Source organism: Protopterus annectens, chromosome 6.part1, assembly GCF_019279795.1.
Source record: "Protopterus annectens isolate FY-2018-M chromosome 6.part1, PAN1.0, whole genome shotgun sequence".
Lineage (NCBI taxonomy): Eukaryota > Metazoa > Chordata > Ceratodontiformes > Protopteridae > Protopterus > Protopterus annectens.
Genome location: NC_056738.1, coordinates 262,460,539 through 262,475,990, shown reverse-complemented (window position 1 = coordinate 262,475,990; position 15,452 = coordinate 262,460,539). Strand labels below are relative to the sequence as shown.

Below are 15,452 nucleotides of genomic sequence, written 5' to 3'. Positions count from 1 at the left end.
AGTGTCCTGACTGACACGCCCAGTTCAGGGGAGGGTGTCTGTGAATTACCGTGTTTTGCTTCAGTCAGACTAATCATTCCCAGTTGAAAGCCATTAGCACCTAACAGTAATGTAGAGACTACACTATTTTTACATCTGCTGTACAAAGTCAGAAGTTTGGTATTCAGCAATTCTAACAAGTTCACACCTCATTTGCATCTTCAGATTGCTCAGAGGATTGAATCTACGCTATGTAAAGGTAACCATGTAGCTAGTGAACTTGAAGGTGAGGAGACTGTTTTCAGTCGTGCTTATTGCTCCACTTATGAGAATGTAGGGGTAAGTAGACTTTGGACTATATTTTCTATAGTGGCTATTTTAGTTGCATGGGGTAGGTTATTTGGTAAGCTGCATAAGTATATATTGCAGATGTCAGTCATGTCAGATATTAATGGCATTGCTGGACAGCTCACACACATACTGTTTAGGTACATTTACAATTACAGTTATGCAGGTATCTGCCATTCATATATGTTCTTAAACATTTATTTTTCTATTACAGGTTCCACACTTACCTTAACAGTCTTGCAGTTACAGCTGTTGTCATTCAGGGCTGTCTGTCTGAAGTTAACAGTACATGGCCATTACATGTGAAAGTAAAGGTTGTGAGTATTGGCTGGCATCAGTTGTACTCTATGTGCTTAGGATGAAAGCTGTACACCTTAGGCGATCTGTATGTGCGCTATCTGTTGCCTCTTGGCAAGGGCATATTGTGCACACCTGCATCTGCATGCATCCACAGCAGCTGGGAGTTCCTCCCTCTGATCCCTCACCTGCATGTAGATGTGGTGACCCTGCCAGTGGTGGTAGAATGTGTGCTACTATCCTTTGGTGTTCCTGCTACAGCTGTTTTTGCAGGACGATATTGTGTATTATTGCAGAGTCTGTAAGAATTTTGGCACAAGCTGTGGGATTGTATTGCAGGTCCACCCCCCCCCCCCGATGTATCTAAACACCTAAACTGACTTCAGCACCCCAAACTCATGCTCTGATGTTTCTTGATTGAACGTGTGTCTCATTATAGCGTTCCTGTGTGGGTGGGTGTGCATTTGTAATGGGTATCATCAGCTGTGGTTCCAGTCTATACCGTGCATCCCCCACTAAGTGGCCCTGTGGGACATCACCCCTGAAGAACCTCTATTAGAGCTTTGAGGTGTGCCAGATATGGGAGTTGTGGTAACTGCCAGGGTTACCAGCACATGCATTCAGTATGATTCCCCTAGCATTACACACAACCTGGCAATTAAGGGAGTAGAACCCCTTTCTGTTGATGTAGACCCTTCCCTGTTTCACGGTTGGTGATTTGATCTCAATGCGGGTGCAGTCTGTTGCACCCAAGACATCAGGGAAGTGTGCTATGGAATAGAACTCCTGCATAGTTCTAGTTCTGTCTTTGGTGGTATGGGAAAAAATATGTAGTCACTGGCATGCTGTAGCATAGCATTCAGTAATTGGTGTAGAATCCTGGATGGTAATGCCTGTGACACCCCCCAGAATGCCCCCTGTAGGTCTCGGAAAGGTTCCTGTAGCTAAAACTATAAGTGCTACAGATACCCTGTCTCCACAGATATGGGTTCCCCTCAGTTTTCCCTTGGTCTTAGGTGAAGGCATCACAGTTACAGAGTTCCTTTAATGTGTCTGTAGCTATTTCCACTTCATACAGACCACAAAAAGTTAAATGGGTCTAAATACTCTTCTTGCCTGAGTTCTAGCAGCAGCATAGATTTGAGCCTGTTGCACATACACATGAGCAAGAGCAGCAGCCACCCATAACGGTCTTTCTTTCCTGTATAGTTTCTGTGGCTGTATTTCAGAAAGGTTTTGGAATACAGGGCATATGGCTGCACAGAAGGTACGTGATTTCTTTATAGCTTGCTAAATAGCTTTGCTGTCTTGGATTCGTTGATTAGCATATAATTCAGCTGCTTATGCACTAATTAGCATGCCCGATTGTTAACCTGGTTTGCATGGCTCTACACTTGTGAAGAGCTGTTTACTGAATACAGAACTGTGCTCTATCATGTGCACATTGCACCACGATGCGGACATGACGGGTTTATTGAATCCAGTCCATTACCTTTATTCATATAATTGATTTATTTACCTGTATAGTACTTAGGATTAAGAACTTTAGAAGTGAAATACTATATGTTTTTTCATTGTATTTTGTCCTTTTAAGCACATTAATAAAGTTAAGGTTAAGCTGCCCACCCTGTCTTCCTGTTAACCTGATCTTGCCATCAGACCTGTATCCCTGGAACTATTTGTAGAAATCAAATTTCTCTACAAATGAATAAGTGCTTATGTAGTAATGAATGTTGCCATTTAAGTTATTGAACCAGGGCCACTGAAGAGGTGCAAAATCTGTAGTTGCTCCTTGTTAGGAGTGAATTAGCCACAGAGGGACGTCCATCTTCTGATCTGATTTCCAAACTTTTTGGACGTTCTAGTATGGCACTGGTCTCTTACACTAGCTTGAAAAATCAGCTGAACTTCACCTGAAAAATAGAGAGTAGACATCTTTAGTTCTTTTTATTTATTTTCCCTGCAAGAGGTGATTTATCACCATTCCCATCTGCATATCAATTATTCCTGGTGATCTTCAAAGTGATAAGTGTCTCTTTGTAATAAATTTTCTTTAGTCTTTATATTATTGTTGAAATTTGTGCATTTTATTGCTTATCTTTGTTTTTTGAATTTGGACTTATTTGGTTGCTATGTTCCAAGGTCTATCAGAACCTTGGAAAATCAGCAAGTAGTTGTGCCTGCAGCAGACAAATTCCAGCAAAAGATCTTCATCTGTAGTATGTCTTTTGTCTAAGAGATAAGAATGGTATCTCCACCTACAAACAATCCACTACTTCCAGTAAGAACAGCCTCCACAGTAGGGTTTGTAATGTCAAGGCCTTCTGCAGATTCAAGAAACAAATGGCAGTGGCCCAGACACAGAGGCCACATCTGGAGGTGGGGGGAATAACCCTATGTAATTTGTTAGAAGAAAGCATTCTGTCCAGTGAAAAAATGGTGTAGAAAGAGGAAATGTCCAAAAAATATGTTTAGGAACCAGAGGGCAGTGATTGAGGACTTAGTGATCCATCAGTACTGCAGAAACCTTAGGATACCTTTCCTGGAGAAGTGTTTGTTTATACTCCTCAAGTTCCACAGCCTGTAAATTCTACATCCCCTTGTGTTCTGATCCCTTCAGAGGCATACACTGGGACATTAGCTAATGCAAATAGCCCAGAATTGAGAAAAGTGATTTAGACCACCAAGCCAGATGCTGGTTTACAAGCTTCTGACAGGTGCATGACCTTCACAGTCACATATTGCATTATTAAATGGACTTTCCCCCCTCAAGACATGCCTACTATCCTCATAGAGGAGTCAAATATGGGTTCACTTGCTTTGCAGTTTTCCACTCTTCCTCATTACTGCCAGCATGAGTTACTTCCTGTTCCATTAAGAGGGATATTGCCAAAAGCCCAGATGACTACCTTACTGGTGTTGGACCAGGTTTCTGCCTCTTTCAGTTGTACAAGTTTTGCATGCAGCTGACCAGCATAGGATTAAGCCAAAATCTGACCAGCCTTCAGAATAACTCCTCCACCTATGTGAATGAAACTTTCCCCTTCTTGACACCTCAGTCTCCAGGTTGAAAGAGAAGGATATGGCATATTGGACTCCAATCTGTTCTCTTCACTTCTTCATTGTGTCAAAAGTAACACGAAGAACATAATGCAAGCAGGATTTCATGGTTGTCTCCAGAGAATAATCGATGTCCCCCAAGAGGCATCTGGGTCTCTTGGAACTCGAGTGACTGAAATCCACAACAGTACCTCCAGTGATCTGTGTTTTTGAACATGTTTTTGAGTCTGCCTCCATATAACTGGATTCACAATCCCTGACCTCAAGAGGTCTGGTAAACTGCTGCAGTATTGAAAAGGTGGACTATTGCAATATTAACTTGCTGCACAAAAAAAAAAAAAAACAGTTGTTTCCAACCATGGCTCTAAGCTTAATTCAGAGGCTCAGCAGGCAGTCCTGGACAGGTTTGTCAAATATATATATTATGTATCTATAGAGACTTCCAAGATGGCTGTTAATTCAGTAACAGCTTATTTCTAGCTCTCCCAGTGTGAAAATAAGCAACTGGACTAGTATTCCAGAGCAGGAGTTGCTTGTTGAAAGGAGATTATCGTGTATATGCTCCAAACCTGGCTATAAGAAAACAAACTAGACCATTAATAGTAAAGATGCAATCCTACCAGCAGAAGGAGTTGATTCTGACAAAACTGTGGCAGAAAGACAAAGTGCTAAAAGTGGGAGGCAGCATAGTGTTTGTAGAGAATTACTCATTGTACACCAGACAGAAGAGAAGCACATTTATTCTACTGTTCAGGGAATGTCAAGATGAAGCTGTGAGTTTCAAACTGCTGCACCCAGCTGTCTTCAAGGTATTCTTCTCTGGAGGGATAAAATCTTTTTTTTGATGAAGCACATGCTAAGGAGGAAATACAAAAGTTTGTCCAAAAAAAGTAAGCTGTGAAACAGAAGAAGATTCTGCTTCTTGTTCTTCTGGTAATAAAGATCACAGAGGGGACTGTACGTGTGAAATCTTTTCAAATTTTTCCATGGAAAATGGAGAGAATGAAGGGAGCACGAGAGTTGACTAGACGAATGGAGAGTACATTGGAAACGAAGCAGACAGGATTTTGGAGATGAACAGAAATAAAACTGGGTACTTTAATATAGGATTAAAATATGATACTTATATTTGTGAAATATGACAGAACAAGAAAATATGGAACTATTAGACTTTTTCAGAATTTGTTGGACTTGTGGAAGACTCTAAAACATATGCCCTACTTCATATCATTAATGTTCAGAAAAGTGTTTTGGGGAGTGAAGGAGGAGGAGGAGAGTTAACTGTAAGTAAAGATATTTTTCTTATATAGTACTAATTTTGTTTCAAGTGGTTTTCTTGCTATAAAGTAATTTTTTCAGTTATTTTTTTTAATTGTAATGGGGATTGCAACAGGTGCTGCTGTTCTTTTGTTTCTTTTTTTCCTCCTTTCTCTCTTCTTGTTCAATTTTATAAAATTTAGGCACTGCAATGTACAAAAAAGCCTGGTTAAAAAACATGATAAAAGAAAAAATAATGTGAATTAATGTGCTTTTTCTCATTCTTGCATGGGGGAATGACCGGATTAAAGACTTTAGATTTATTTAGTAACAAGTTTTAAGAGAGAGCAAGTAAAATAAAAGGAACTCTTTATATTAAGAGGCTTTTTTCTGGCAAATACATGTATGTTCATTAACAATTCTGCAGCTGGTCTTCATGTTTCCAGGGAAACAATCTGATAAAAAGAAACTGGCTATCGTCTGTTGGAGAGTGATTGGCTGAGGAAAAGTAAGAAAAAGAAATTGGCTAGGACATAATGTTCTCTGAAAATGTTTTGGGTTTGCCCAAGGTAGATAATGTTTTCTGAAAGCATTCAGGGACTTTTCCAAGGTAGTTAATGTTCTCTGAAAGCATTCAGGGGTTTTCCCAGCTGGGAGAGCAATAACAATAAGACAAAACCAATCAGCACTTAGAAGCACAGGCTGCATCGTGGATAACCTTTCTTTTAGGTTAACTCAAGTCTCGGAGTGTGGCTGTCAGTTTGGGGCTTTTATTCCTATTAAGCGGGTAAAACTTCAATATTTGCATGTGTACATAGTTTTGTGTGTTAGTTATAAGTTTATATGTTTTAGGGGGTATGGGGTGTTTATTTTTTGAGGGCTTTCAATAAAATAAAATAAGCTTTATAAGATGTGACATAGGCTCAAATGGATATGTAAGAAACAACTGTAACACAAAAGCTGGAACTCGACATTTAATAAAAAAGGTGTTATATATAAAAGGTGAAATAATAACTTTTTAATACAATGATGCTCTCAGTAATGTATTTAAATGTAAATGGTCTTACAGGTAAATATGAAAAAAGAAAGAATAGATAGTGAACTATATTAAAAAATGTAGAGTGCAAGTAGCTGTGTTACAGGAGACACACTTGGAACTGAACATGTGAATATGATAAAGATTTTCAGGATGGTTATTCAGCTGAATTCCTGGGACATGGGAAAAGAGGAGTATTTATATTAATTGCAAGAGAAGCTCCAATAGTGACAGAAAGAGGATAAAAATATAGTAATGGCAGATTTGTAGTGCTAAGGGGGTACTGGCAAGGGAAGAGGATTACACTGGCATATATTTACATTCCACCTAAAACTGCTGTAATAGAACTTAAGAAAATTCTGGGAGAAATCAGTTTTCAGCAAGGAATATTACTTATAGGTGGGGACTGGAATTTGATTTGCAGCAATGAATATGTGTCTGGGGGACCCAGAAGGGAAAATATAATAAAGGAGGGTAGATTTTTGAAGAAATTTATGAATATATTTGGCATTAAAGATGAGAATTCAGTAATAGGAGTTCAGAGTGAATTTACATATTATTCCTCAAGATGTAAAAATTGGGCAAGGCTAGACAGAATTTACATTTCACAGGAACATGTGTGGTTAATTGAAGGTCTTGATACTCACCCAATAACTATTTCAGAGCATGTGCCAATAATGGCTAAAATAAAGGCACAGGGTGATGAAATGAAAATGATACATTGGCGCTTTCCCACCTATCTGCTGAAAAGAGAGGAATTTAAGGAATGGGTAGTAGAGATTATTCAGGAGCTGTTAGAGAGGGACAGAAACTTCTGAAAATATAGCTAGGGAGTGGGATAAAATTAAGGTGGAGTTTAAAAACAGGGTGGAAATAAAACAAAAGGAGCTATGATGAAGTAGCAAGAATTATTTAGAGGGACTGACAAATGTTAAAGTATTGCAGAATAGGGAGAATCTCACAGAACAAGAAGAGGATCAGCTGCAGAATGCTAGACAAAAAATAAGGGATTATCTCGATAATATACACAGATTTAGAAAGATTGCTATTATGCAACTGTTTTTTGATACTAACACTAGAGCACAAAAACTTTTAGTACGATGACTCAGGCAACAGAAAGTAGAAAGGGCTGTTGCTAAACTTAGGGAGTCTGAAACAAGAGATCTCGTAGAGGTATTAGAAATATTTTTCATTACTGAAAAAACTGATGTTATGTGATCCTATCTCGCCTACATTCTGTACTGATGGGTTCGGAGCCGATCCTCGGCTCCGACTCGGCACGCTATGCTATAGAGCGAAGTCTCTTATTGGCTGAGCTATTCTATATCCCAGGATGCACCACCACTACTTCCCCAGATCTCGTTTGCTGCTTACAAGCTAGGACGTGGTCTCGAACTTGGCTGAGCTAAGTGCTTTTTTCTGAGAGTTTTTTCTGTCAGGAATTTCTTTAATCTTAACCCAAAAGCTGTTTTAACAGCTATCGTTGTGTATAATTGTGTTTTTGTGGAAATTTTGTGGTAAAATTTTGTGACTGGACAGGGAAAGGTTTCCGTTTAAGTTAGAGGGGCCTTCCCCTCGTTCTTTAGTGAGTCTTCTTGTTGTTTCGGAGAGGTCAAGTACCTGTTTCAGTTAGAGGGTTCTTGGCCCTCCTGTTGGTGTGTTTGCCATTCGTGTAAATTGTTTCTTGGGCTTTCGCCTCTCTTGTTTAAAAAAAAAAAAAAAAAAAAAAAAAGGAATTTTTTGTTGTGTAAACCATTGGTACTGAGTTCCATAGTGTTTTTTCTCTGACAAAGTGAATAGTGTCTACAAGCATTATGTCTAAGGAGCATAGACCCTCAGGATTTAAAAAATGTACAAGATGCAACTACAAAATGTCCATCACGGACGATCACTCCTTATGCGTGTACTGTTTAGGCGCCAAACACCTTCAGGAGTCTTGCAGCGTGTGTCACGCTTTTTCCTCTCGGGTCCTCCAAGAAAGGAAAAATAAATTGATCTTAAAAGGGCTTATCAAACCCTCGTTCGAAGAGGCCTTATCTTCCTCTTCCTCTCCAGCTAAGAAAAAGAAATCGTCGGCTCCGACCAGCCCATCGGAACTGACCACTAAGAAATCTAGGCAGGCTTCTCCATCGGCTCCATGGACTTCAGAGCCGAGGGCGGAACGGTCTGCCTCGATGCCTCCAGCCTCGACCCCTCTGGTTTCGGAGCCGATGGCTGGGGCTTCGAGAGGCGGGTCACCTTCATCGGCTCCACTGATTTTGGAGCCGATGAGGGTTGCCGGCTCAGGCTCTTCCCCTTCGGCGCCGAAGCCCTCTTTGGCACTGAGGGAAATTGCTATGGAATCTCCCTCGGCACCGATATTGATCGAGTCTATTCGGAGCCGGTCCCCCAGTCCTTCGGAGCCGATGGAGAAGTCTGCTCGGACCCGGTCGGTCTCCTCCCGATCTTCCAAGATGTCGGATTCGGACATCGACAGGGTGCTCCAAAGGCTGTTTCAGTCTCCTGTATTCCAGAAATTAGTTTCATCTCCAGCCCAATCGGCTTCGGAGCCGATGGCCCACCCTGTAGTTCTGGTTCCTCCTCCAACAGCCTCGGCACCGTTGGAGCCGGTGCTGGTGGAGCTGATGGAGGTTTTCGGGTCGGCTCCGACCCTTACTCCAACCCCGGCTTTCGGATCGGAGTTCGGTACACGGACCTCCTCGGTCGGCCCCGGGGGTGACGCTTCGGGACCGATGTTTTCGGTTCCAAGCCTTCCTCTCTGTGCGTCAGCTGCGGGGGTGCCGTCTACTGTTGTGGCCCCGGGGTTGGACCTTCCCAGGACTCTGGCGGTCCGGCCTTCAGGGCCATGAGGAGTGCTTTGGCCAAATCTTCTTTGGCTACCTCCACGGTCTCACCGGCACCTTCCCTACACACAGAGACTGGGTCTTTTGTAGTCCCCCTGTCACTAGACAGCGGAGCCCCGGGGCCTGAGGTCACCCCCAGTGGGGTTCCCCCCCTCCTGGAGGTCCCTCTGAAGCTTCTTCGGAGGAACCCCCAAGGAAAAGACTGTGCAAGAGGAAGCACGTTGACTCCCCCAATGAGTCTCTCACGTTGGACACCGATCTTGATGATGCGGAGGGGTCCCTTAAGTCGTCCTCGGATGATGTCTCCTTTGCAGACATCTTGGAAGCCCTCAAACAACGAGGCGGCTGGCATTCCAAACCCCCTTCCGCTGACGAGTCGGTGTTCCTCAAGGCCTTCGGGGCTCAGCCCTCCGCCTCCTGGGTGTCTCCGCCCTTCGACGAGCTCCTAGATTTGATCTGTCGAAGGGCGTGGGAGCATCCAGACTCTGTGGAACCAGTGCCGGCTCGCCCAAATAAATTCTTATCAGCACCCCCAGAGAAGGAGTTTCTGACCAAAGGTGTGGCTGTAGATGCCCTGGTGGTGGCATCTGCTACCCAACAAGATGTAGCAGAGGCTTCGACGTCTGTCCATCCTCCTAATAAGGAGTCTAGGAGCATGGACCGGTACGGGAAGTGCACCCTCAGTTCAGCGGCCTTTACCTTAAGGTCCCTGAACTATTTGACGCACTTCACTAGACTTCAGAGGGATCTGGTCAAGGAGCTTTCAGATACCCTCTTGGGTAACCTACCTTAGCAGCTGGCCCAGACGGTTGGCTCTCAGTTGGCTACTCTGTCATCGATATCAAACTCGTCCATGAGGCTCATTTCGTATGCAGCCGAGGGGGCGAGTAGAGCGGCGGGTACGGGTGTTGCTCTACGGAGGCAAGCCTGGCTCCGCCTGTGTCATTTTGCGGAAGCCTTTAAGTCTTCCTTTGCCGACGCTCCCTTTGATGGGTCCTCTTTGTTTGGACCCAAGGTAAAGGACACATTGACCCGCTGTGAGCAAGAAGGTAAGACTTTGACTGCCGTAGGGGCATGGTTTTCCACTCCCTTTTGGCCTTACCCCAAGGCTAAAAGAGGAGGGAAAATGTGGTTCCGTAAATCCCAGGTCTTATCCCTCACAGCAGGACGATCCCCCTTCTAGAGGCAGAGGAGGGGGAAATTTTTCTGGAAAACGCCGTCCCAGAGGCGGCAGAGGCCCCCGCAACACTGGAGACCGCGAGTCCTTTCGTGGCTCTTCAGCCTTCCACAATCCCTGAAGGATTGCCCGACTGTGCAGCTCCGGAGCCAGTCTGGGGTCGTTTTTCGAGGCACCTAAAAGCCTGGGAGGGTATCACTCAGGACCGATGGGTGCTTCGAATCATCGCCGGAGGTTACGCCATCCCCTTTTCTCACCCCCCTCAGCCGTCCAGGAAAATCCCGGACCCGCCACCCAGTCAACGGGAAATCGCAGCCTTCGAAATCTCAAAGCTGCTTCAAAAAGGAGTCATCCAACCTGTCCCCGCAGACCAGATCGGATTAGGGACTTACTCAAAATTCTTTTTGGTGCCAAAAAAGACCGGGGACTTGAAGCCCATTTTGGATCTCAGCAACCTAAATCGATCAGTCAAGAAGTCCAAGTTCTGAATGGTCACCTTACAATCCATTCTCCCACTGCTGGAGAAAGGTGTTTGGATGTGCTCCATAGATCTCAAGGACGCCTATTATCACATCCTGATAGATCAGGAGTCCAGGAGACATTTGCGCTTCAGCCTGGGAGACAGTCATTTTCAGTTCTGCGCACTGCCCTTTGGTCTCACCACAGCCCCCAGGGTGTTCACCAAATGTTTGGTGGTCGTGACTGCTCACCTGAGGAGTCTAGGATTCCAGGTGTTTCCGTATCTGGACGACTGGCTCCTAACTGCCACCTCCAGGCGTCTACTATTGCAGAACCTAGCAGCCACCATATCGCTAGGCACTTCCCTTGGAATCACCTTCAATTGGCCAAAGTCTGCGTTGCTGCCATCTCAGCGCATAAGGTTCATCGGAGTAGAGATAGACTCAAACCAAATGCGGGTCTATCTTCCTACAGAAAGGATACAGACTATACAGGCTGAAGTCCGAGCCTTGCTTCTCAAATCCAAAGCCCCAGCCAGGATGGTCCTGCAGCTTTTAGGCTCCATGTCGGCCACTGTTCTCCTAGTTCCCTTAGCAAGATTGCATATGAGAATTCTCCAATGGCTCCTATCGACCCAGTGGTCCTTTCAGGATCTCCCTCTGTCACCTCATACGGATCACGGAAACCTGCAAACGTGACCTTCGCTGGTGGCTGGTGTCCTCCAATCTGGATCAGGGACGACCCTTCGTTCCACCTCCTCCTATGGCCACATTGACGACGGACGCCTCCCAGACGGGGGGGGGCATTACCTGGGCAGGTCAGTCCAAGGCAATTGGCATTCCGACGAGAGTCTCCTTCACATCAGCATTCTAGAAATGAGGGCGGTGCTTCTATCTCTACAAGCCCTCCACGATTACCTCCCTCAGGGCGTAATTGCCATTCAGTCCGACAACATGTCAGTAGTCTGGTATCTGAACAAGCAGGGAGGGACCAGATCCTACCCCCTTTGCAGAGAGGCCATGAGAGTTTGGGAATGGGCAGTGGCGACCAGACGTTTTCTGGTAGCGACTCATATCCCTGGGAGATCCAACGTGATAGCCGACAGACTAAGCAGAACTATTCTCTCTCCTCACGAGTGGTCTCTGAACGATGCAGTGGCAACTCAGATCTTCAGAAGATGGGGAACTCCTTGTTGCGACCTTTTCGCAACCCTGCTGAACGCGAAGTGCAGAAAATTCTTCTCTCTCACTCCAGCTCTGGGGGAGATTCCCATGGACGCCTTAGCCCATCCTTGGCCCACCGGCTTGCTATACGTCTTCCCTTCGGTTCCCCTCCTTCCCAGAGTGATCCAAAAGGCGACTCACTTAGGGAGCAAAATGATTTTAGTTGCCCCTTACTGGCCTCATCAGGTATGGTTTCCCTATCTTGAAGTATGCACTGGACAGTCCATGGTTCCTGGATCAGATCCCGGACCTATTAATTCACCAGTCGGGACTACTCCATCAGCCCCTTCACTCTTTGAAGTTAACAGCTTGGCTCCTCCTCTTCCGACTATAGTCAGGAATCATACTTTAGACCCGGAAGTCATACGTATCTTCTCCTCGGCCCACAAGTCTGCCACTCGGAAATTGTATACTAGCAAATGGAAGAGATTTGCTATTTGGGCTCAACTCCGGGGTCTAGATCCCATCACTGTCCCGGTGTCAGAAGTCCTGAAGTTTCTAACTTCCCTATTCAACCAAGGTTCTTCAGTCTCTACCATCAAGGTCCAATTGGCAGCTATTTCCAATTTTCATGAATCTATAAACCCACCTTTGATGAGCAACAGATTGTGTAAAACCTTCATAAAAGGTGCTGCGCTTTTACGACCTCCTTCGTGGGATCTTGATGTGGTATTACGTGCCTTAACCTCCTCCCCCTTCGAACCGGCAGCAACCTGTGATTTGAAATTTCTTTCTTGGAAAACTGCCTTTCTGGTCGTGATTACTTCAGCCAGAAGGGTTTCAGAGCTTCAAGCTCTATCTGTCAAACCACCGTACCTGTTTTTTCACAAAGATAGAGTATCCCTCCGGCCTAACCCATCCTTTGTCCCTAAAGTTTGTTCCAGTTTTTGCCTGCAACAGTCATTAGAACTTCCAGTTTTCTTCCCAAAGTACTCAAACAAAGCGGAATACATCTTCCACACATTGGATGTTCACAGGCAATTGCGCTTTTATTTAGATAGGACCCAACAAACACGGAAAACAGATCAATTGTTTGTGTCCTTTTCGGACAATAAATTGGGCAAAGCCGTCACAAAGGTCACTATTGCCAAGTGGATCAGGGACTGTATTAGTCAGGCTTATTCCTCTTCTAATAAAGAGCTTACAACCTCTGTCAAAGCTCACTCTACAAGAGCTATGGCTACTTCAATAGCATTCCATTCTAAGCTTGCCATTAGCGACATTTGTGCTGCTTGACGTGGTCTTCTCCGCACACCTTCATTTCCCACTACAAATTGGATGTGGCATCTCGGGGCGAGCTTCATTTGGTTCCACAGTTCTCAGGAGTGTTTTCCAGTGAGCCACCCAGGAATCAGGTGCTAGGACGCTGTCCCATCAGTACAGAATGTAGGTGAGATAGGATCACATAACATCTTTTAGTTATGTACTTACCATAACTTTAGATGTTTGGGATCCATCTCACATTCCTAATAACCACCCTCCTTCCCCTGCCTTGGAGATCAGAAGAGACCGGACGGTCCGAGTACTATCGTTTCATCTTGAAACATCTGGCAATGTTATATAAACAGTTGTGTGTGTGCATGAGTGCGGACAAACAAGATCTGGGGAAGTAGTGGTGGTGCATCCTGGGATATAGAATAGCTCAGCCAATAAGAGACTTCGCTCTATAGCATACCGTGCCGAGTCGGAGCCGAGGATCGGCTCCGAACCCATCAGTACAGAATGTAGGCGAGATGGATCCCAAACATCTAAAGTTATGGTAAGTACATAACTAAAAGTTTCCGCCATCTGGAATACACATCCCATGTTATTCCCTTCACAAAGGTGGTAATTCCACAGAAATGTCAAATTATAGACCTATAGGCATCCTATCTCCCCTGGCTAAAATTATAGAAAAGTGCATTCATAAACAACTTCTGCACTTCCTCATTCAGAGCAATCTCTTGGCTGACGCACAGCATGGCTTTAGACCACATCATAGCACCACCTCTGCCCTCACCAGTACCATCAATGTTAACAGAAATAGCACACTATCCTCGGTCCTTTTTCTTGACCTCTTCAAAGCCTTTGATATGGTTAACCACCAGCTACTTCTCCAAACTCTGTCCACTTTATCCCTGGATAGCAATGCTATTCAGTGTCTCTAGTCCTACCTGAGCGGTAGACAACAAGCAGTCCTATGGCAGGACAAACTACCACTCTGTTACCTCTCTCTCTCTTGGAGTCCCACAAGGCTCTATTCTTGTACCCTTTTGATTCTCTATCTTTATCAGTAACCTTCATTCTGCCATCCCAGATGCAACTTGTATTCAGTATGCTGACAATTCTACTCTGATCTGCTCTGCCTCCTCACCAGCAGATCTTCTGTCCTTAACCCAACAAATATTCAACATAGTAGAAAACTGGCTCTATAATAACTGTCTGATTTTGAACCCTAATAAAACCAAACTACTGCTCTTCTCCGCTACCTTTATGTCTACTCCTTTCACCTTCACAATAACTTCCAACAATGGTACCATTATTTCACCGGATACCCATACAAAACTCGGGGGTAATAGTTGATAACATCAAATTTGATATGCATGCCAATCAGACTATCAAAACAATTAACAAAAAGCTTGGTTCTCTATATAGAAATAAACCTTTCCTTACCCCAGTAGCTAGGTCTGAAATTGCCTGCACACACCTACCCTCTACCTTCATGTACGCCTCACCTATCCTAATTAATGTGAATAAATCAGTACTTGGTAGACTCTCAAACTGTTATAACTATATCACCAGATTTACCACAGGATCTAAACATCAGACACATCATTGCCAAAACCTCAAACTTCTAGGGTGGCTAGAACTTCCCAGTTTACTTCATTATAATCAACTTATAGTAACGCATAATGTCCTCGACCACCCTGAAAACACCCCTGGTCTAAAAAAATCTCATCAACACCTATTGTAAACTCAGGCCACTTCTCTCTTCAAACAACTGCTTGTTCAAACACACAAACCTAATAACTCAGTCGGTGACTCTCTATTTTCTAACTTTGTGGGCAAAATCTGGAACTCTCTTCCAGATGACCTCACACAAATAACCTCGCACTCTCTATTAAAAAAAAGTCTCAAACAGCATCTCATGGCACACTGGCTATGTCCACGTACCAACCCTGACTAACTCTCAACTACTCAGTCAAGAACTTATCTCTCCTCTCTCTAAGAGAAATATATGTAACACATGACTTTTCACCATGCCATGCTTTCTATTTCTACCCTCCCACCCATCCTCCTCACTCATATATTTCTTATCTTTTTTTTTACCCTACTTATACACTACCGTACATCTATTACTAGATCAAAGTTAATCAGGGGATATCCTACACTAATTCTCACTTTTCCATAACTTTCCCTTTTACTGGACTAACTATGATTTTTTTCTAATGCTCTATAACCTTGTTAGTCTTTTAATGCCTATCAGAATTATTATCTGTTACCTATGTATTACATACAAAGTTATGAATAGCCCGTTTATTATCTGTATGATTGGAGCTTGTATTACAATATTTTGTATGTTATCTAGTTAGCATTCTATACCACGATATACTGTACAATGTTATTCATATGTGAGATGGAGCTTTTCTCCCCGGGCCTCCGCTGAAAATGGACATGTATCCAGTCGGAACTTACCGGTCAACAAATGTAAAATAATAAAAATAAAAAAATAATTCTGTGAGAGTCTTTCTAAAGTAGAGGAATATGAACGTCAAAAAAGATACAAATTGAAC

At 43.8% G+C, this 15,452-nt stretch overlaps 1 protein-coding gene across 2 annotated transcripts in view; it reads left to right on the top strand.

The window, feature by feature from the left end:
* Positions 1 to 15,452, top strand: part of ARL2 (ADP ribosylation factor like GTPase 2) — a 722,587-nt gene that overhangs the window by 417,670 nt on the left and 289,465 nt on the right. Inside the window, exon 4 of one of the 2 annotated variants that reach the window (XM_044075687.1) lies at positions 205 to 318. The exons of the other annotated variant lie outside the window; for it this stretch is intronic. Coding sequence (XP_043931622.1) covers positions 205 to 318 — 114 coding nt within the window. The remainder of the gene's footprint in view (positions 1 to 204; positions 319 to 15,452) is intronic. 2 annotated transcript variants of the gene reach the window in all.